Source organism: Oenanthe melanoleuca, linkage group LGE22 (assembly GCF_029582105.1).
Source record: "Oenanthe melanoleuca isolate GR-GAL-2019-014 linkage group LGE22, OMel1.0, whole genome shotgun sequence".
Taxonomy (NCBI): Eukaryota; Metazoa; Chordata; class Aves; order Passeriformes; family Muscicapidae; genus Oenanthe; species Oenanthe melanoleuca.
The window spans coordinates 1,068,775-1,088,720 of NC_079363.1; the positions used below are offsets into that span (position 1 = coordinate 1,068,775).

The following is a 19,946-nucleotide window of genomic DNA, read 5'->3' on the forward strand; positions in this document are numbered from 1 at the left end:
ATTAGAGTCAATCCCGTAATAGCAGAGCCCTGCAGCCTGTCCCATAACAGCCGATCCCATTACAGCTGATCCTGTCTCAGCGGATCCCATTAGATTCAATCCCATAATAGCCGGCCCCTGCAGCCTATCCCATAACAGCCGATCCTGTTACAGCCGATCCCATTACAACTGATCCCATCTCAGCCGATCCCGTTACAGACGATCCCATTACCCCGATCCCATTACTCCGATCCCATTACCCCGATCTCATTACAGTCGATCCCATTACTCCGATCCCATTACAGCCGGTCCCATTACTCCGATCCCATTACCCCGATCCCATTACAGTCGATCCCATTACTCCGATCCCATTACAGCCGATCCCATTACTCCGATCCCATTACCCCGATCCCATTACTCCGATCCCATTACAGCCGATCCCATTACCCCGATCCCATTACAGCGCTCCCCGCGGCCAATCCCAGGTCCCCGAGCCCGTGTCCCCGCGCTGTCCCCGGGCCGTGGTGGCGGTCCCGCTGTCCCCGGGCCGTGGTGGCGGTCCCGCTGTCCCCGGGCCGTGGTGGCGCTGTCCGGGCTGTCCCCGGACTCTGGTGGCGGTCCCGCTGTCCCCGGACTCTGGTGGCGGTCCCGCTGTCCCCGGGCCCTGGTGGCGGTCCCACTGTCCCCGGGCCCTGGTGGCGGTCCCGCTGTCCCCGGCCGCGCTCCCCGTCCAGTCCTTGGCGCCCCCCGGCCCGAGCCGGCGGCGCTCGGTGCTCCCAGTGGGTAGCGGGGACTGGCGCCGGTAACGACCCCGCTCCGGCACCAGTAACCCCCTCGGACTGGCACCAGTAACGCCAGCGAACCAGGACTGGCGCCGAGCTGGAGCAGGGAGAGGCAGTGGCAGGGAACGGGGACTGGGACCAGTAAGGAAGGCAGAGCAGATCCCACTGGGAACAGCCACTGGGACCAGTAACGGTCCCGGACTGGGACGAGTAACGCCCCTGCCGGGACCGGCGATGAGCTGGACCCGGTCAGGGAGAGGTACTGGAATCAGGGAGAGGTACTGGAATCAGCAGGGAACAGGGACTGGGACCAGTAGCGCCCCCAGACAGGGACCCGCAGGGAACCGGAACCGGGAGAGGCATCGGCAGGGAACGGGGACTGGCACCAGTAACATCCCTGGACTGGCACCAGTAACACCCCCGCACCGGGGCCGGCAGCCAGCGGGAACCGGGAGAGGCAGCGGCAGGGAATGGGGACTGGAACCAGCAAGGAAAGCAGGCTGGAACCAGTGAGGAGTGCAGAGCAAGTCCCACAGGAAACACAGACTGGGACTGGTAAGGACAGACTGGGACCAGTAAGGAGGATAAACTGGCACCGGTAAGGAGGGCAGACCAGTAACCACAGGGAATGCAGACTGGAACCAGTAAGGACAGAGTGGCACCAGTGAGGACAGACTGGCCCCGGTAAGGAGGGACCATTAAGGACAGAAGACTGGCACCAGTAAGGACAGACTGGGACCAGTAAGGACAGACCGGCCCCAGTAAGGAGTCCCCCAGCGCCCCCCCGGGCGGGAGGGTCCTGGCGGTGGCAGCGGGGCTGTCCCGTGTCCCTGTCCCCGTGTTCCTCCCCCAGCGGTGCCACTCTGCGCTGGCAGCGCCACCCGGAGGGACAGAGCCGCCCTCCCGCCGTGGGATTTGCCCGAATTTCCCGATTTTCCGGTTTTTTTCCAGGCAGGAAAATGCCCCCGAGCCCCGTGGGACCCCGGCGCCCCGAGACCCTGGGGGTCGGCAAAGCCATCGCCGTCCTCACCTCCGGGGGGGACGCGCAGGGTAAGGGGACCCCAAACCCCAAATCTCCAGGATCCCAAATCCCCGCGACTCCAAAACCCCTGGGATCCAAAACCCCGCCCCAAATCCCTAGAAATCCCCCTAAATTTTTCCCCCCCTCTCCCTAAAACTCCACAAATCCCACGGGATCCTGAAATCCCTGGGATCCCAAAATCCCCCGAAAATTCTCCCCAAATCCCTAAAAGTCCCCGCCAAATCCCTAAAATCGATTCTTCTGGGGTAAAAACTGGGATTTTGATCCCACAGCCTTCGGGGTTTTCCCTGGATTGGAGTTTCAGGAATGACCTTGGCGGGATTTTGGGGGTCGGGCGGAGCTCGGGGGGAGTTTTACGATGCCGTGGGGGGGATCAACTGTGACAAAATTCGGGGAGGGGGATCCAAGCGGACACTGGTGGCACTTTGGCTTTGAGCCAAAATAATCGGGATTTCCCAAACTTCCGATGATTCATCCCCAAATTTGCGATTTTTCCGGGGGTCCCAGGCATGGGGGGCGGACGGACATGGGGGGGGGGGGTTCCAGGCCAGGGTGGCCCCCCCGGAGTGTCCCCTCCCCCCCCCCCGACGATGTTTGTCACCCGTGTCAGGCGCTGCCACCAAAGGTCACCAGGGCAAAAATAACCCAGGGGGTGGCAGCTGCAAGGGGGGAGAAGGGGGGGGCCGGGGGGGCCGGATTTGGGGTGTCCCCTGGGGGATGGCAGCCGCAGGGGGGTGACAGGGTGGTGGCTTCGGGGATGTCGCCGGGGGCTGCAGGGGTCGGGGGGTGACAGCGATGTCCCGCAGGGATGAACGCGGCCGTGCGCGCCGTGGTGCGCGTGGGGCTCTACACCGGCTCCAAGGTGTTCTTCGTGTATGAGGTCAGTGCCAGCCCAAAATTCCGCATCCCCACCCAGCGCTTGGGAAAAGGGGTCATTTAAGCACTGTCCACTCTGTCCCCCCAGGGCTACCAGGGGCTGGTGGACGGCGGCGAGCACATCAAGGAGGCCACGTGGGACAGCGTGTCCATGATGCTGCAGCTGGTGAGGGACACGGACAGGGGACACAGGGACAGGGGGACACAGGGACACGGACAGGGGGACACAGGGACACGGACAGGGGGACACTGGGGGATCTGCTCTTGGGCTGCGGGGGCACTGGTGTGCTCCTCACTGGTCCCAGTTTGTCCCTCACTGGTCCCAGTCTGAGCCCCGGCTCAGCAGAAAATTACCCAAAACCAGAGCTGGGATGGGGGGAGGAAGAGAGGGGTGGACACAGGGATGGACACGGGGCTGGACAGGGGGATGGACACAGGGATGGACACAGGGATGGACATGGATGGACATGGGGATACAGGGATGGACACAGGGATGGACACAGGAATGGACACGGGGATGGACGCAGGGATGGACACAGGGATGGACATGGATGGACATGGGGATACAGGGATGGACACAGGGATGGACGCAGGGATGGACACGGGGATGGACACGGGGATGGACACAGGGATGGACACGGATGGACATGGGGACACAGGGATGGACACGGGAATTGACAGGGGGATGGACACGGGGATGGATGCGGGGATGGATGAGGAGACGGACACAAGGATGGACATGGATGGACATGGGGACACAGGGATGGACACGGGTGGATGGACATGGGGATGGACATGGGTGGACACAAGGATGGACATGGATGGACATGGGGACACAGGGATGGACACGGGGATGGACACGGGGATGGACGCGGGGATGGGACGGGGGGCGGGCAGAGGGGGGACGGACACAGGGACGGACACAAGGATGGACAGGGATGGACACGGATGGACATGGGGACACAGGGATGGACATGGGGATGGACACGGGGATGGACATGGGTGGACACAGGTATGGACACGGGGATGGATGAGGGGATGGACGCGGGGATGGACGAGGGGATGGACGCGGGGATGGGACGGGGGGCGGACAGAGGGGCGGGCAGAGAGGGGGACGGACACAGGGACGGACAGCCAGCCCCAAGGCCACGCACCCCGCGCTGTCCCCAGGGCGGCACGGTGATCGGCAGCGCGCGCTGCCAGGATTTCCGCACACGCGAGGGGCGGCTCCGCGCCGCGCGGAACTTGGTCAAGCGCGGCATCACCAACCTGTGCGTGATCGGCGGCGACGGCAGCCTCACCGGCGCCGACACCTTCCGCGCAGAGTGGGGCGGGCTCCTGGCAGACCTGCTCAAAACCGGTACGGGGCACACCGGGGGAGCCCCGGAACCGCGCCGGGATGAGGGAGAGGGAAAGGGTTGGAGCCGAATGAGAAAGGTTTGGGTGCAAAAGCGCACAAAAATTCAGGTTTTGGCACACAAACGTGTGGGATTTTCCCTATTAATGGACGTTTAGGGCACCTTTGTCCCAAGGGGACATTTTGGATGGAGGGGCACAGGGATAACAGAGGTGCGTAAAGGTTTGGTTCCAAATCAGGATGTGAAACTCAAAAAATGCTCTTTCCCCCCCTAGTTATGGAGGTTTGGGGGACTGTTGAAGATATTTTTGGGGGGCGGATACAGAGGAAGAAGAGGGTGTGCTTCAAAAAAACAGGGTGTGGCACTCAAAATTTGGTGTTTTTTTCCCAAAACAGAGATTTGTGGCACCCCTTCCCCCTAAGGGGACATTAAGAAAAGGGGGTGTGGAAAGCTTTGATTCCAAAAGAATTTTGGTTCCAAAAATCAAGGCGTCCTACACAAAAATATGGGGTTTTGTCACCCAAAGCTGAGTGTTCAACCCCTGTGGCACCTCGACCCCCCGAGTGACCACCTGGAGGTGACGCCCCCCTCGTGCCCACCCCTTCCCCAGGTGGCATCACGGCGGAGGAGGCGCAGCGCTCGAGCCACCTGAACATCGTGGGCATGGTGGGCTCCATCGACAACGACTTCTGCGGCACCGACATGACCATCGGCACCGACTCGGCGCTGCACCGCATCATCGAGATCGTGGACGCCATCACCACCACGGCGCAGAGGTGACAGCAGCGCCCTCGCTGTCCCCGCCCCCCCGTCCCTGTTTTGGGTGGGTGACACTTTCTTGTCTCCGCAGCCACCAGAGGACGTTCGTGCTGGAGGTGATGGGGCGGCACTGTGGGTACGTCCTGCTGGCACCTGGGAGGGGTGCTGAGCTCTTGTCAGCCCCAAAATTGGGGGGAGTGACTCAAAAGCTGGTTTTGGCCCCATTTCAGGTACCTGGCACTGATCACAGCCCTGGCCTGCGGCGCTGATTGGGTTTTCATCCCTGAGTCACCCCCTGAGGATGACTGGGAGGATCACCTGTGCAGGAGGCTGATCGAGGTGGGAGGGAGAGATGGACACAGGGATGGATGGATGGATGGATGGATGGATGGATGGATGGATGGATGGATGGATGGATGGATGATGAGGGGAGAATCTCCCCCTGTTCCCATCCCTGTTATCACCCCAGACCCGTGACGGCGGCTCCAGGCTCAACATCATCATCGTGGCCGAGGGCGCCATCGACAAGCACGGCAAGCCCATCACCCCGGACGACATCAAGGCTGTGAGTGGGGACAGGGGGACACAGGGGACAGCCTTTGCCCCCCCTGCCTTGTGGGGCCAGTCCCAGAGCTCTCCTGTGTCCCCACAGCTGGTGGTGAAACGTCTGGGGTACGACACCAGGGTGACCATCCTGGGCCACGTCCAGCGTGGGGGGACCCCCTCAGCCTTCGACCGCATCCTGGTGGGCACCAGGGGACCTGGGGGTGACAGCTCCCACTGGAGGTGACAGCCCCCCCTGGGAGGTGACACCCCCCATGTCCCCTCAGGCCAGCAGGATGGGTGTGGAGGCTGTGATGGCGCTGCTGGAGGGGACACCGGACACACCGGCCTGCGTGGTCAGTCTGTCCGGCAACCAGGCCGTGCGCCTGCCCCTCATGGAGTGCGTCCAGGTGGTGAGTGGGGGACACTGGGAGAGGCCCCAGGCCCAGCCCAGGGATGGTTCCCACACCTGAGATGTCCCCAAACCCACCCCAGGGATGAATCCCACACCAGGACACCCCAATCCCACCCTAGGATGCCCCAATCCCACCCCAGTCCCACCCTAGGACGCCCCAATCCCACCCCAGTCCCACCCAGGACACCCCAATCCCACCCCAGTCCCACCCCAGTCACACCCCAGGGACAGATCCTATCCCAATCCCCCTCTGTGCTCCCAGACCAAGGATGTCACCACAGCCATGAACGAGGGACGCTTCGAGGACGCGTTGAAGCTGCGGGGCCGGTGGGTGGCACCTCCCTGTCCCTGTCCCTGCACCCCCAACGTCCTCAAAATGTCCCCAAACCCCAATTTCCCCGATTTTTAGGAGCTTCCAGAACAACTGGAACGTCTACAAGCTGCTGGCTCACATCCGCCCGCCTGCCACCAAGGTAGGGGGCACTGGGGAGCGGCTGGACCCCGGACACCCCAATCCTGCTGCTGTCCCCAAGGCCCACCGAGCCCGTGCCCCTGTCCCTGTCCCTGTCCCCAGAGCGGGTACACGGTGGCCGTGATGAACGTGGGCGCTCCGGCCGCGGGGATGAACGCGGCCGTGCGGGCGACCGTGAGGATCGGCCTCATCCACGGGCACCGCATGCTGGCCGTGCACGACGGCTTCGAGGGGCTGGCCTCTGGGATGGTGAGATCCTGCTGGGAATGGGGCTGGGATGGGAGATCCTGCTGGGAATGGGGCTGGGATGGGGAGATCCTGCTGGGAATGGGGCTGGGATGGGGCTGAGATCCTGCTGGGAATGGGGCTGGGATCCTGCTGGGAATGGGGAGATCCTGCTGGGAAAGGGGCTGGGATCCTGCTGGGAATGGGGCTGGGATCCTGCTGGGAATGGGGCTGGGATCCTGCTGGGAATGGGGCTGGGATGGGAGATCCTGCTGGGAATGGGGCTGGGACCCTACTGGGAATGGGGCTGGGATGGTGAGATCCTGCTGGGAAAGGGGCTGGGATCCTGCTGGGAATGGGGCTGGGATGGGGCTGAGATCCTGCTGGGAATGGGGCTGGGATCCTGCTGGGAATGGGGCTGGGATGGGGGATCCTGCTGGGAATGGGGCTGGGACCCTACTGGGAATGGGGCTGGGATGGTGAGATCCTGCTGGGAAAGGGGCTGGGATCCTGCTGGGAATGGGGCTGGGATGGGGCTGAGATCCTGCTGGGAATGGGGCTGGGATCCTGCTGGGAATGGGGCTGGGATGGGGGATCCTGCTGGGAATGGGGCTAGGATGGGAGATCCTGCTGGGAATGGGGCTGGGATCCTGCTGGGAATGGGGCTGGGATCCTGCTGGGAATGGGGCTGGGATGGGAGATCCTGCTGGGAATGGGGCTGGGATGGGGCTGAGATCCTGCTGGGAATGGGGCTGGGATGGGGGATCCTGCTGGGAATGGGGCTGGGATGGGGGATCCTGCTGGGAATGGGGCTGGGATGGGAGATCCTGCTGGGAATGGGGCTGGGATGGGGCTGAGATCCTGCTGGGAATGGGGCTGGGATGGGGGATCCTGCTGGGAATGGGGCTGGGATGGGGGATCCTGCTGGGAATGGGGCTGGGATCCTGCTTGGAATGGGGCTGGGATCCTGCTGGAATGGGGCTGGGATCCTGCTGGGAATGGGGCTGGGATGGTGAGATCCTGCTGGGAATGGGGCTGGAATGGGGCTGAGATCCTGCTGGGAATGGGGCTGGGATGGGAGATCCTGTTGGGAATGGGGCTGGGATGGGGCTGAGATCCTGCTGGGAATGGGGCTGGGATGGGGAGATCCTGCTGGGAATGGGGCTGGGATGGGGCTGAGATCCTGCTGGGAATGGGGCTGGGATGGGAGATCCTGCTGGGAATGGGGCTGGGATGGGGGATCCTGCTGGGAATGGGGCTGGGATGGGGCTGAGATCCTGCTGGGAATGGGGCTGGGATGGGAGATCCTGCTGGGAATGGGGCTGGGATGGGGAGATCCTGCTGGGAATGGGGCTGGGATGGGAGATCCTGCTGGGAATGGGGCTGGGATGGGGGATCCTGCTGGGAATGGGGCTGGAATGGGGCTGGGATCCTGCTGGGAAAGGGGCTGGGATGGGAGATCCTGCTGGGAATGGGGCTGGGATCCTGCTGGGAATGGGGCTGGGATGGGAGATCCTGCTGGGAATGGGGCTGGGATGGTGGGATCCTGCTGGGAATGGGGCTGGGATGGGGCTGGGATCCTGCTGGGAATGGGGCTGGGATGGGAGATCCTGCTGGGAATGGGGCTGGGATCCTGCTGGGAATGGGGCTGGGATGCTGAGATTCCTACAGGGAATGGGATTGGGATGCTGAGATTCCTAGAGGGAATGGGGATTGGATGGATTCGAGGGGCTGGCATTTGGGATGGTGAGATTCCTATAGGGAAAAGGGGGTGGCAAGTGCAGGATGGGTTTGAAGGGTTGGATTTCACAATGGGAAGATCCCTGTGGGAAAAGGTTGCAAGAAAAGGGCCTGGAAAGGGGCAGTTGAGGCCCTGCAGGGATGGGGATTCCTCAGGAATTTCTTGGGATGGGGGTGTTTAACCCCTGTCCAAACTCCAGCCCTGCTGTGGGTCTGATCTGCTGCTGTCCCTGAGCCAGGGGACATTGTATGACCCCAATATGGCTCTGATAGGGCTGGGGGACACCATGTCACCTCAGTGTCAGACTGATAGGGCTGAGGGGGGCCAGTGTGACCCCAGGTCTTTCTCCCACCCCATTAACCCCTTGTTTCATCCCCCAGGTGGAGGAGATTGGCTGGAATACCGTGGGCAGCTGGACAGGGCTGGGAGGATCTAAACTGGGCACCAAGAGGTGACTCCCCACACCCCTCCCCTCTGCCATGTGGGGTCATTTGGCCACCCTGGCTCATCCAGGGGGGTTTCCCCTTCCCAGGACTCTGCCCAAGAAATATTTTGAGGAGATCAGCGCCAACATCAGCAAATTTGGGATCCACGCACTTATAATCATCGGTGGCTTTGAGGTCAGTGGGGCGCGGGCAGAGCATGTTTGGGGCGTGGTCAGGGCGTGGTCAGTGTCCCCATTGTCCCCTGATTGTCCTGCAGGCATTCACGGGAGGCCTGGAGCTGGTGGAGGGCCGGGCACGCTTCGAGGAGCTCTGCATCCCCCTGTGCATCATCCCCGCCACCGTCTCCAACAACGTCCCCGGCTCCGACTTCAGCATCGGCGCCGACACCGCCCTCAACACCATCACTAACGTGAGCCCCAAACCCCACATCCCAAACACCATCACCACAGGGAGCCCCCAAACCCCACATCCCAAACACCATCACCAACGTGAGCCCCCAAACCCCATATCCCAAACACCATCACCAACGTGAGAGCCCCAAACCCCACATCCCAAACACCAAAACCACGGGGACATCCCAAATCCTGCATCCCACATCCCTCCTGATCCCAAACACCATCACCACAGGGAGATCCCAAATCCTGTACCCCAAATCCTCCTGATCCCAAAGTCCTTCTCCCACCACCAGCACCATGCCGAGACCACGATGGAAATCCCCAACTCCCTTGCCCTCAAACCCCTTTTCCTGACCCCAAATCCCCCATTTCAGACATGTGATCTGATGGAGCAGCCTGAGGCAGGCACCCCAACCCCCTGGCCCTAAACCCCTTTTCCTGACCCCAAATCCTGTCCCCACTGCAGACGTGTGACCTGATCAAGCAGTCGGCCGCGGGCACCAAGCGCCGCGTGTTCATCATCGAGACCATGGGTGGCTTCTGTGGCTACCTGGCCACCATGGCCGGGCTGGCAGCCGGCGCTGATGCTGCCTACATCTTCGAGGAGCCCTTCAGCAGCCGTGACCTGCAGGTGGGCTCAGCCCTGTCCCTGTCACCAGCGTCACCAGTGCTGTGCCATGAGCAGCTTTCCACTCCTGACTGCACTCCTGACCCCGCAGGCCAACGTGGACCACCTGACAGAGAAGATGAAAACCTCGGTGAAAAGGGGGCTTGTGCTCAGGTGGGCCCTGGCCTTGGGGGTGACCCACACCCCCGTGGGATCAGGGGAATTGGGGTCTCACTGTGGTGAGGGGCTGGGGAATGGAAGATTCGGGGTCTCACTGTGGTGAGGGGCTGGGGAATGGAAGATTTGGGGTCTCACTCTGGTGAGGGGCTGGGGAATGGAAGATTCGGGGTCTCAATCTGGTGAGGGGCTGGGGAATGGAAGATTTGGGGTCTCAATCTGGTGAGGGGCTGGGGAATGGAAGATTCGGGGTCTCAATCTGGTGAGGGGCTGGGGAATGGAAGATTTGGGGTCTCAATCTGGTGAGGGGCTGGGGAATGGAAGATTCGGGGTCTCACTGTGGTGAGGGGCTGGGGAATGGAAGATTCGGGGTCTCACTGAGGTGAGGGGCTGGGGAATGGAAGATTTGGGGTCTCACTGTGGTGAGGGGCTGGGGAATGGAAGATTCGGGGTCTCACTGTGGTGAGGGGCTGGGGAATGGAAGATTTGGGGTCTCACTGTGGTGAGGGGCTGGGGAATGGAAGATTTGGGGTCTCACTGTGGTGAGGGGCTGGGGAATGGAAGATTTGGGGTCTCACTGAGGTGAGGGGCTGGGGAATGGAAGATTTGGGGTCTCACTGAGGTGAGGGGCTGGGGAATGGAAGATTCGGGGTCTCACTGTGGTGAGGGGCTGGGGAATGGAAAATTCGGGGTCTCACTGTGGTGCTGGCATTTGGGATCAGCGGAATTGTTTGGGATGGGGTGAATTGTGGGATTTGGGCCTGATCCTGTCCCTGCTGTAGGAACGAGCGCTGCAATGAGAACTACACCACGGATTTCATCTACAACCTCTACTCTGAGGAGGGCAAAGGGGTCTTTGACTGCCGGAAAAACGTCCTGGGGCACATGCAGCAGGTGGGAATTCCCTGGGAATGGGGCGAGGGTTTGGGAATTCCCCTGGGAATGGGATCGGGGACTGGGGGATTCCCATGGCTCACCTCATTCTCCTGGCACAGGGAGGCAGCCCCACCCCTTTCGACCGGAATTTCGGCACCAAGATGGGCGCCAAGGCTGTGGCCTGGATCACCGGGAAGATCAAGGAGTGCTCCCGGCACGGTGGGTGCTGCTGGAGGGGGGAATCCCACAGGGACCCCAGAGTGACCCTACATTCCCAAAACGCCCTCCCGTGGGAGTCTGGGGGGTGATCTCTGCTCCTGGATGATCCCAAACATCCCTTACCTCCCCTCCCATATTCCTGGAAGGCCCCAAATATTCCCAACCCCTGCTCGAGGAGGATCCCAAACATCCCTAACCTCCCCTCCCATATTCCTGGAAGGTCTCAAATATTCCCAACCCCTGCCCCAGGAGGGTCCCAAACATCCCTAACCTCCCCTCCCATATTCCTGGAAGGTCTCAAATATTCCAAATTCCTGCTCCAGGAGGATCCCAAACATTCCCAACCTCCCCTCCGATATTCCTGGAAAGTCCCAAACATCCCTAACCTCACTTCCTAGGTGCTCCCCCTTTCATTAAGACTCCCAAACATTCCCACCCTTCCCTGGCACGCCCCTGGCGGATTCCGAGCACTCCCAGCTCTCCTCCAGGAGGCTCCCAAACGCCCCCGTGTCCCCGGCAGGGCGGATCTTTGCCAACACGGCGGACTCTGCGTGCCTGCTGGGGATGCGCAAGCGCAGCCTGACCTTCCAGCCCATCGCCGAGCTGCGCCAGCAGACGGATTTCGAGTGCGTGTCCCTCCCTCCCCGCCCCGCCCCGGGGGCACAGAGCTCGGGATCCCTCCCCAGGGACGTCCCCAGCACGTCCCTGTCCTGTCCCCCCGCCCAGGCACCGCATCCCCAAGGAGCAGTGGTGGCTGAAGCTGCGGCCCATCCTCAAAGTGCTGGCCAAGTACAACATCGAGCTGGACACGTCGGAGACGGCGCACCTGGAGCACCTGACCCGCAAGGTGCTGGTCCCCGAAGCCACCCTGTGACAGGGATGGTGTCAACCCTGAGGAACCCCCAAAAATCCCCTTTCCCCACAGTCCTTTGGGGCTTTTTAGAGATTTTATGGGATTTTTCAGAAGTGGTCCCCGAGCAATGGAATGATGAGTTGAGGAGGGGTGGTGGAGGTTGAGGTTTTTAGGGTTAAAAGTCACAAAATGGTGTTGTTTCAATAAATTCAGTGCGTATCCAAGTGCTCCAGGTGAATCCATAGAAAGGCAAAGCTGGATCACACTGACCTCAAATCCCTCCTGATCCTCAGGATTTCACTGCCCAGCATAACAAAGAGGGATACAAGAGGTGGAATTTGAGCTTTCATCCCCAAGTTCCTCCCAGAAAATAACAATGACAGTTTTTAACTGCTCGGTTTCACCTTGGAGAGCTGCTCTTATACTGGACCCTGGAACAGATCCCCAAAAACCCCCCCAAACCAACACCAAAGGGTGAATTCCTGGTGGGAAACCTCAGGGAGAGCTTGAGGAAGTGGGAGGGAAGCCCTCAGCTCCATGTGGAGCTCTCTGGATATTTCCTCGGCCCACAAGAATTCCAGTCCTGCCAAAGTTCAGATCCAAACCTGGATCTTTGATTTTCAGCCAACACATCCCACAGGAATTCTCTGCATCCAAACCCTCAATGCTTTGGGTCTTTCCTCAAAGGAGAATTTTTCTTTAAATCCTTCCTTTCCCAAGGCCAAAAAAAAAAGAAAACAAAAGAAGGGGAAAACCAGATTAATCCAACAGCTGGGATATAATTTGCCATCAGACAGATATTGTTCACTGCAGGGGGATGAAAGGAGAGGACAGGGGGAGAAGTGGAGGGGACAAAAGTGAGAGGACAAAACGAAAGGGACAGAGGGAGGAAACGGAGGCAGTGCTGAGGGGCCAGCGGGGTCCCGGGTGGGCAAGGGGAACAAACCGCACGGAGAGGAGCGTGGCGAGCGGCGAAGCCGTGCTGGGAGCGCCGGGGGGGACGGGCAGCGCCCCGCTCAGGTGAGCAGCAGCAGGTAGTCCTTGAGGCAGGCGGGCAGCGGCAGCTGCTGCACGGCCTGGGGCAGGAAGCGCAGGCCGAGCGAGCGGCGCACGGCGCAGCGCGACAGCGCCTGCAGCGAGCCCGGCGCCGCGCACAGCCGCCACAGCCGCTGGCACAGCTGCGGGTCCCGCGCCACCTCCCAGGGCAGCCGCCCGTTCTGCCGCAGCTCAAAGTGTCCCGTGGCCCTGTGCAGCAGATCCAGGCAGGAATCCTCGCGCTCCGTGCCCAGGCCCCGCACCAGCAGCGCCACCAGGCGCGAGACGGGGCTCTGGCCCTTGAGGTTGACCACGCGCGCCTCGGCGCCGAAGTCCAGCAGGACGCTGACGCTCTCCAGGTTGCCCTTCATGGCAGCCCAGCTCAGGGGGGTGTCGTTGTTGTAGTCCAGGGCGTTGACCAGGGCGCCGTTGGCCAGCAGGGCCCGCACGCACTCGGCGTTGTTCTTGAAGGCCGCCCAGTGCAGAGGGGTGTCCTTGTTGCCGTCCAGGGCGTTGGGGTTGGCGCCGTACTCCAACAAAATCTCCACGCAGGTTTCATCTTTTTCTGCCGCGTAGTGAAGGGCTGTGCGGTTGTAGCCGTCCAGGGCGTTCACCTGGGGGAGAAAATAAAAACTGGGGAGTCAGGGAGCGGCTCCAGCTGAATCTGGACAACAGTCAAAGGTCCCAAATGTAGGGAAAAATGAGGAAGGTTTTTAGCCCAGCAGCCAGGGGAAAGTTGGGTAAAAAGATCCTGCAAATTTAGGGTTTAATTCTTCCTTCTCAGCCTCCCAAAATGACAGCGCAAATATTTTTTTTCAATCCTATTTCCTCACCTTCCCAAAATCTCAGTGCAAACATTTAGGTTTTAATTTTCCCTCCTCAGCCTCCCCAACAGCTCAGCACAAAAATTTAGGTTTGAATCCTTCCTCTGCTGCCAAAACTGCCAAAATCTCAGCCCAAAAATTCCCTCTCTGCTGGAACAGCAAACATTTCCCTGATGCTACTTTGTGAGGAGTTACAAACTCGTGGAATATCCTGAGCTGGAAAAGACGTACAAAGATCATCAAATCCAAGCCCTGGCCCTGCATAGGGCACTCAAAAATCCCACCTGGTGCCGTGAGCATTGCCCAGACCCCAGTCCCTGGAGCCTGTGCCCCATGACACTCTGGGGGAATAACTTTTACCCAAAATCCAACTTAAACCCATCAGGTCTAATCCCAGCTGTTTATCAGCTCCTCCTGACTTCCCCATCCCTTTCCTCGGCATTTTCCATCTGTTTTCAGTTTTTCCAAAGTTTTACCTCAGCTCCTTTTTGCAGCAGGAGCTCCACGCAGTCGGCATCAGCCACCATGCAGGCGCAGTGCAGGGGTTTGAGGGTGCCGTGCAGGCAGTTCACATCGGCGCCCTGGGGAGCATAGGAACCCCCCCGAGTCAGGAACTGCCCCCTTCCATCCCTTCAGAAAGGGCCAATTCACGCCAGCCCCGGAGGTTTGCAAGAACCACCTCGGCGTCAGCAAATCCCACCCTTCCCGCCCCTCCAGAAAGGCTGAATTCAGAGAAATCTCGTAGGCTCATTCGCAATAACGCTCCCGGTCTTAATTCCGGCTCCCACTTGTGTTTCACCAATTCACTGTCACCAAAGGGCGCCCGGAGACGCCGCAGACCCGCGGGGTCCGGAGCGGGGAAGGAAAAGCCTAGAGTCTCTAAACCAACCCGGAGATGCCCTAATCCTCCCCTCTCGGGACCCGAAAACCCCTGCAGGGAGTGCTCACGGAGGCTCGGCAGGGACCGGGACGGCGGGGACAGCCTGGCAGTGCCCGTCAAGGGACGCGGAGCCGCCGGGGGACTGGAGCAGCCCGGCCCGGCCGCGGGAGAGGCGGCATGTCTCACCCGGCCGATGAGATCCTCCACGTTGTCCCGGGGGAAGGAGCGGATGGCGGCGATGGTGCGGATAAGGCGCTCGGACAGCGAGTACTTGCTCTGGATGCTCTGCATGATGTACCACATGGCGCGGGCCGCGCCGCGGCATCCCCGGCCGGCCCCGCCGAGCCCCGCGCCGCACCCGGGGCTGGGGGGGAGCGGCCTGGGCCGGGCCGAACCGCAGGAGAGTCCAGAGGCGGAGCCGCAGCTGCTGCGGAAGAATTCGGAGTGGTCCCGGACGGTTCTGGGGAGCCCGGGCCGCTCTCGGAGCGTTCCCGGAGCAGCGGCGACCGGAGGCCAAAATGGACGCGGAAATGCCGCTAACCGGAAAGTGACACCCAGCCACGTGATCAGCCCCGCCCTCCTCGCCGCCAATCCGGCTCCGGCGCCCCCGCTGCCCCGCCCTCCCCGCGTCGTGCTTCCAATCCCCAGCACCGACCGCCCTTACGCCCCGCCTCCTAACGGATTCCCACCAATCCGCGCTTTCCTGCCTAACGAATGCCCTCCCACTCGGAGCCCCCCCTATTGTTCCCCAATTTCCCCCGTTGTTCCCCAATTTCTCCCCAACTCCTCTTTTGCCACGCCCACATCGAGCCACCAACCAATAGGAACGTAACAGAGGGCGGGGCCGCGCGGTGGAGGCCACGCCCCTCCCGGCCCCACAAACGGACACAAAATAGCCCCGAAATCGGCATCTTTTAAATTAATTTTTTAAATTTATTTTTAACTTCTGCCCTCAGCCAGCCCCAGGGAAGCCCCGGAGCTCCGGTGCAGGAGCCTCGGATCCTTTCCGAGGTCCCTGTTTGTCCTTCATGGCCGTGCATTGGGATCCCACCGGGAGCGCCCGTCCCTCGCCGGCCGCAGGGCAGAGCCCTAAATAAAGGGAAATGGTCCTGGCTACCGAATTTCGGGGTGGCTACCGTATTTTGGGGTTGGCTACTGCATTTTGGGGAGTGGCTAATGAATTTTGTGGGGGCTTGGCTACCGAATTCGGGGATGCGGCTACTGAATTTGGAGATTTTTGTCTCGGTGGAGCTGGGGTCCTCCCAGTACTCCCAGTAACACCAAGCCCAGTAACCTCAACCTCCCCTCCCAGTGCTGCCAGGAATCCAAATACTCTCCCAGTAACCAACCCGCCACTTCCAGTCCCTCCCAGTTACCCTTCCCAGTTTATGCCAGACCTTCCCAGTACCCCCAAGTCCCTCATGGTGCTCCCCACATCCCCTCCCAGTTTATCCCAGTCCGAGTCTCCCCCAGATCCCTCTCTCTGCATCTCTCGGTTTATCCCAAGGACCCCAGTCCCCTCCCAGTCCCTCCCAGTGCCCCCAGTACCTGCCCCTCGCTTGTCCCAGCCAGGGAGGGCACTAAGAAGGGAAAAGGGCGTTAGGGGGTTTTGAGGTCACCCCACAGATCAGGGTCAGCGCTGAGGGGCTTCTCTGGGAGGGCTTGGGGTCCTGTAGGGGGTTTGGGGAGCTCTGGGCTCCTTCCATGGGGGTTTGGGGGTCTCTATGGGGAGAGATCAGGGGTTTGGGGTCCTATAGGGGCTTTTGGCATCCCTATAAGGAGAGATAATGGGTTTGGGGTCCTATAGGGGCTTTTGGCGTCCCTATGGGGAGAGATAATGGGTTTGGGGTCCCTCCTTGGAGATGAGGAAAGGGGGTGAGGCTTGGAGCTGAAAGGGGGTGCTTGGGGCATTATTTTGGGGTAAATCCTGAAGGATTTGGAGTTGCTCACCCATGCTAGAGGCCAGAGGGGTCCCTGAATCTCTGTAGGCTACGCCAGCCTGTGGGGGAGCATGCAAAGCATTATGGGGACGCCCCGATTTTGGGGTGGCCCCAATTTGGGGCGAGGTCTTACCTGCCATCCTGGGGTACTGCGGGACCGGAGGGGCTCCAGTGAAGACAAGCGGCTGCAAAGGAGGGGTGGGAGGTTTTGGGGACCCCCCCCCCTTTGCAACTGGGGGAACCCCACCCCAAATTTAGGATGTCCCTCCCTTACCTGACCACTTGGCTGCTCAGCTGCCGGCGGGGCTGCATGGTGACTGGAAGGGAGACAGAAAATTTGGGGAGACACCTATGAGCAAGGAGGGGATGGGGAGGGGTTTTAGGGTGTGGAAGACCTCCTTAAAAATTTGGGGGGCACTTACCTGACTGTGTGGGAGAGGGATTGGGGGTGCTGCTGCAGTTGCACCATTGCCAGCCCGGGGAGAGCTGTGGGGAGATTTGGAGGGCAGTTTTGGGGGACGGGAAGTTTGTTGGGACAGTTTGGGGGTGAGGGAAGGGACAGGGGGACTTTGGGGGGCAGTTTGAAAGTTAAGGAAGGGGCGGGGGGCTTTGAGGGGCAGTTTGGGGGGCAGGAAAGGGGGACTTTGGGGGCCACCTGCATGCGGCGCAGCTCCGCATTCTCCCGGCGAAATGACTCCACCTGCCTGGAAAGGAAAGTGGCCAGAAGCATGAGGACTCAACAAGATGCTGACCAAGCAGTGCTCTCATCCACATGCCCAGAGGAGCCCAAGATGGAGGTTTGCCCCCTCACCATGGCGTCCCACTCACCTCCTCATCTCCCGCATCTCCTTTAGGACCCTCTCCAGGTCTGCCTGCACCTGCCGAATTCTGTCCCGGTACGCGTCCACCTTCAGCTGCGCCTGCGCCAGCTGGAACTGGCACACCTGCGGGACATGGACACCCCCCTTGGATGCCCTCGTGTGCGGGGCTGGGGACAGTGGTGGAACCTCACCCCACACCACCTGCGTCCTCCCCACCTTTGTGATGTGGGTGAGGTGCTTGAGGGCGAGGTCCGCCGGGTTCTTGAAGAAAATCTTCATCTCTGGGCGCATCTGTTGGGCGTGGGGGTGTCAAAAGATTGGGAAAAGGGAGGGGAAAAGGCTGGGAAGGGGTGAGGATGAGGGGACGTGGGGCCCTTGCCTGCTGGGACAGAGGCAGGTAGTGGCAGGCGGTGGCACAGACCGGGCAGGGACCTGTGGGAGGGAGAGAAAAAGTGAGAAAAGTGAGAGAAAAATATGTCCGAAAGTTCCAAAAATTGTGTTCCTTGAGGAAAATGGACCATTTCCTCTCATTTTAGGGTTTTAAATTGAGGCAGGATCCTCCATTCCCCATAATTTGAAAACAGAAACCGAGGGGAAAGCCTCTTTCCCAACATTCTAGAATTTTAAATTGAGCGCAGAGCCCATTTTATTTGCTTGAGTTGAAGTGACCCCTCCTTTCCCCCTCATTTCAAGGGGTTAAATTGAAGGAAACTCCCCTTTTCTCAGCATTTTAAAGGCTTAAATTGAGAGTTTCCCTCAGTTTTACCAGTGCCCCCGCAGTCCTCGCACAGGATGTGGCCGCAGGTGGTGATGGCGAACCGGGCGCCCTCTTGGCGAAAGCAGCGCCAGCAGTGGAACCAGTCCATGGCCGCCTCCAGTGTCTCCACACGCGAGAGCTTGGGGAGGAGCGAGGGGAAAAGGTGGAAGGAAAAGGGTGGGAAAAGGTGGGAGAAAAAAGGCGTGGAAACGTGAGGGGGAAAAGGGCTGGAAATGTGAGGGGGGAAAAAGAGCGGGAAACGTGAGGGGGGAAAAAGAGCGGGAAATGTGAGGGGAAAAGAGCTGGAAATGGGAGGGGAAAAATGGCCAGAAACGTGAGGGGGCAAAGGCTGGGAAATGTGAGGGGGGAAAAAGAGCAGGAAATGTGAGGGGAAAAAGGGCTGGAAACGTGAGGGGTAAAATGGCCAGAAACGTGAGGGGGCAAAGGCTGGGAAATGTGAGGGGGGAAAAAGAGCAGGAAACGTGAGGGGGGAAAAGGGCCAGAAATGTGAGGGGGCAAAGGCCGGGAAATGTGAGAAGGAAAAAAGTGCGGGAAATGTGAGGGAAAAAAGGGCTGGAAACGTGAAGGGGAAAAGGGCTGGAAATGTGAGGGGCAAAACGGTCAGAAACGTGAGGGGAAAAAGGGTGGGAAATGTGAGGGGAAAAACGGTCAGAAATGTGAGGGGGAAAAGGGTGGGAAACGTGAGGGGGGAAAAAGGGCGCAAAATGTGAAGGGGGAAAGGGCCGAAAACGTGAAGGGAAAATGGGCTGGAAACGTGAGGGGAAAAGGGACCAGAAATGTGAGGGGGAAAAGGGCAGGAAATGTGAGGGGAAGAAGGGCCGGAAATGTGAGGGGAAAAAGAGCGGGAAATGTGAGGGGAAAAAGGGCCAGAAACGTGAGGGGGAAAAGGGTGGGAAATGTGAGGGGGAAAACGGCCAGAAACGTGAGGGGAAGAAGGGCGGGAAACGTGAGGGGGGAAAAAGGGTGTGAAACGTGAAGGGGGAAAGGGCTGGAAACGTGAGGGGAAAAGGGACCGGAAACGTGAAGGGAAAAAGGGCTGGAAATGTGAGGGGCAAAAAGAGCGGGAAATGTGAGGGGGAAAAGGGCCGGAAATGTGAGGGGAAAAAGGTGGGATAGGTGAGGAAAAAAAAGGTGGAAAAAGAGAGGAAAAAGAAAGAACAGGAAATATGAGAGGGAAGGGCACAAGAAAAAAGGTGGAGAAAGGGAGAGAAGAACAGGGTGGGAAAGGTGAGAGAAAAAGGCTGGAAATGTCAGGGGGAAAAGGATATAAAAAGAGCAAGAAAGGATAGAAATTAAAATAGTGGAAAATGTGAGGAAAAAAAGGGCCACCTGGATGGGGACATGGAAATAAGAATGGGGGACACCAGAATGGGGACAGCAACACCTGGGTCTGTGGGGGCTCTCAGTGGGGATGGGGAAATTGGGATGTGGGGGATAAGGACACCAAGATGGAGACACCATGAGGGGTCAGGATGAGGATGGGGACACCAGGATGGAAATCCTGGGACTTGGGCACACGGATCTGCTGATGCTATCAATAAAAGGTCCCCAAGCAGCTTTGTCTCACCATGCAGATTTGGGGACACCAGCTGGGGAGTGATGACACTGTCCCCCTGTGAGGTTTTGGGGTCACCCCCAGTGATCCCAGTATGGCCATGCCGAGCTTTTCCCATCCTCCAGGAACCAGTGCCTGGGGTGGGGGAAGGAGATGGGGACCCCCTACTCCTACCCCAGCACCCCCAAACCCTCTGAGGAGCTCTGGACGTGCACAAGGAGCACCCCAAAACCCCAATCCCACAATCTCACGATCCTCGACCTTGTTGTGCAATTCCAACCATTTTTAATCCTTGGCGGCGGGAGGGAGGGGGGCAGGAAAAGCACCCCCAGAATATCGGGGGAGGGC

The 19,946-nt window shown here is 60.0% G+C and overlaps 3 protein-coding genes across 7 annotated transcripts; 1 reads left to right on the plus strand and 2 right to left on the minus strand.

Annotated features, from left to right (window-relative positions):
* Positions 1–835: 835 nt before the first annotated feature.
* PFKM (phosphofructokinase, muscle) lies at positions 836–12,686 on the plus strand. Of its 3 annotated transcripts, none has more exons than XM_056514914.1 (23): positions 836–902; positions 1,713–1,811; positions 2,610–2,683; positions 2,768–2,845; positions 3,850–4,039; positions 4,648–4,813; positions 4,888–4,932; positions 5,027–5,135; positions 5,266–5,361; positions 5,449–5,541; positions 5,627–5,752; positions 6,017–6,081; positions 6,164–6,227; positions 6,329–6,475; positions 8,573–8,643; positions 8,725–8,812; positions 8,895–9,047; positions 9,500–9,664; positions 9,753–9,814; positions 10,600–10,711; positions 10,813–10,912; positions 11,433–11,538; positions 11,639–12,686. In XM_056514914.1, exons 2-23 carry the CDS (start codon positions 1,721–1,723, stop codon positions 11,784–11,786), a joined length of 2,349 nt encoding a protein of 782 aa, XP_056370889.1. In that variant the 5' UTR covers positions 836–902; positions 1,713–1,720; the 3' UTR covers positions 11,787–12,686. The 3 variants fall into 3 exon arrangements, with proteins under 3 accessions (XP_056370889.1, XP_056370888.1, XP_056370886.1); XM_056514913.1 differs by having other exon boundaries at positions 852–1,020; XM_056514911.1 differs by lacking the exon at positions 836–902 and adding an exon at positions 1,131–1,316.
* Positions 12,525–15,050, minus strand: ASB8 (ankyrin repeat and SOCS box containing 8). Its single transcript, XM_056514915.1, has 3 exons — positions 14,691–15,050; positions 14,101–14,205; positions 12,525–13,414 (listed from the first exon to the last, which is right to left on the minus strand). The coding sequence occupies exons 1-3, from the start codon at positions 14,805–14,807 to the stop codon at positions 12,782–12,784; spliced, it is 855 nt and encodes a 284-aa protein (XP_056370890.1). The 5' UTR covers positions 14,808–15,050; the 3' UTR covers positions 12,525–12,781.
* Positions 15,051–15,409: 359 nt separating this feature from the next.
* Positions 15,410–19,938, minus strand: LOC130265917 (RING finger protein 212B-like). Of its 3 annotated transcripts, XM_056515258.1 has the most exons (13): positions 19,850–19,921; positions 19,611–19,733; positions 18,032–19,284; positions 17,645–17,697; positions 17,482–17,556; positions 17,273–17,388; positions 17,100–17,148; positions 16,867–16,930; positions 16,719–16,761; positions 16,578–16,629; positions 16,455–16,503; positions 16,053–16,084; positions 15,536–15,593 (listed from the first exon to the last, which is right to left on the minus strand). In XM_056515258.1, the coding sequence occupies exons 2-11, from the start codon at positions 19,698–19,700 to the stop codon at positions 16,460–16,462; spliced, it is 1,839 nt and encodes a 612-aa protein (XP_056371233.1). In that variant the 5' UTR covers positions 19,701–19,733; positions 19,850–19,921; the 3' UTR covers positions 15,536–15,593; positions 16,053–16,084; positions 16,455–16,459. The 3 variants fall into 3 exon arrangements, with proteins under 3 accessions (XP_056371232.1, XP_056371234.1, XP_056371233.1); XM_056515257.1 differs by lacking the exon at positions 19,611–19,733 and having other exon boundaries at positions 15,410–15,593; positions 19,850–19,938; XM_056515259.1 differs by lacking the exon at positions 19,611–19,733 and having other exon boundaries at positions 15,416–15,593; positions 18,032–19,372; positions 19,850–19,938.
* Positions 19,939–19,946: the final 8 nt, after the last annotated feature.

Coding starts and splice junctions, on each gene's coding strand:
- PFKM (XM_056514911.1), top strand. CDS start 1,232: ATGGGGACTGGAACCAGCAAGGAAAGCAGGCTGGAACCAGTGAGGAGT. Junction 8,644..8,724: donor TCTAAACTGGGCACCAAGAG/GTGACTCCCCAC, acceptor TCCCCTTCCCAG/GACTCTGCCCAAGAAATATT. Junction 10,712..10,812: donor TCCTGGGGCACATGCAGCAG/GTGGGAATTCCC, acceptor CTCCTGGCACAG/GGAGGCAGCCCCACCCCTTT.
- ASB8 (XM_056514915.1), bottom strand. CDS start 14,807: ATGTGGTACATCATGCAGAGCATCCAGAGCAAGTACTCGCTGTCCGAG. Junction 14,206..14,690: donor TGGAGGATCTCATCGGCCGG/GTGAGACATGCC, acceptor TATGCTCCCCAG/GGCGCCGATGTGAACTGCCT. Junction 13,415..14,100: donor TGCTGCAAAAAGGAGCTGAG/GTAAAACTTTGG, acceptor TTTCTCCCCCAG/GTGAACGCCCTGGACGGCTA.
- LOC130265917 (XM_056515257.1), bottom strand. CDS start 19,881: ATGGTTGGAATTGCACAACAAGGTCGAGGATC. Junction 17,698..18,031: donor CGAGGACTGCGGGGGCACTG/GTAAAACTGAGG, acceptor TCCCTCCCACAG/GTCCCTGCCCGGTCTGTGCC. Junction 16,931..17,099: donor CGGAGCTGCGCCGCATGCAG/GTGGCCCCCAAA, acceptor ATCTCCCCACAG/CTCTCCCCGGGCTGGCAATG.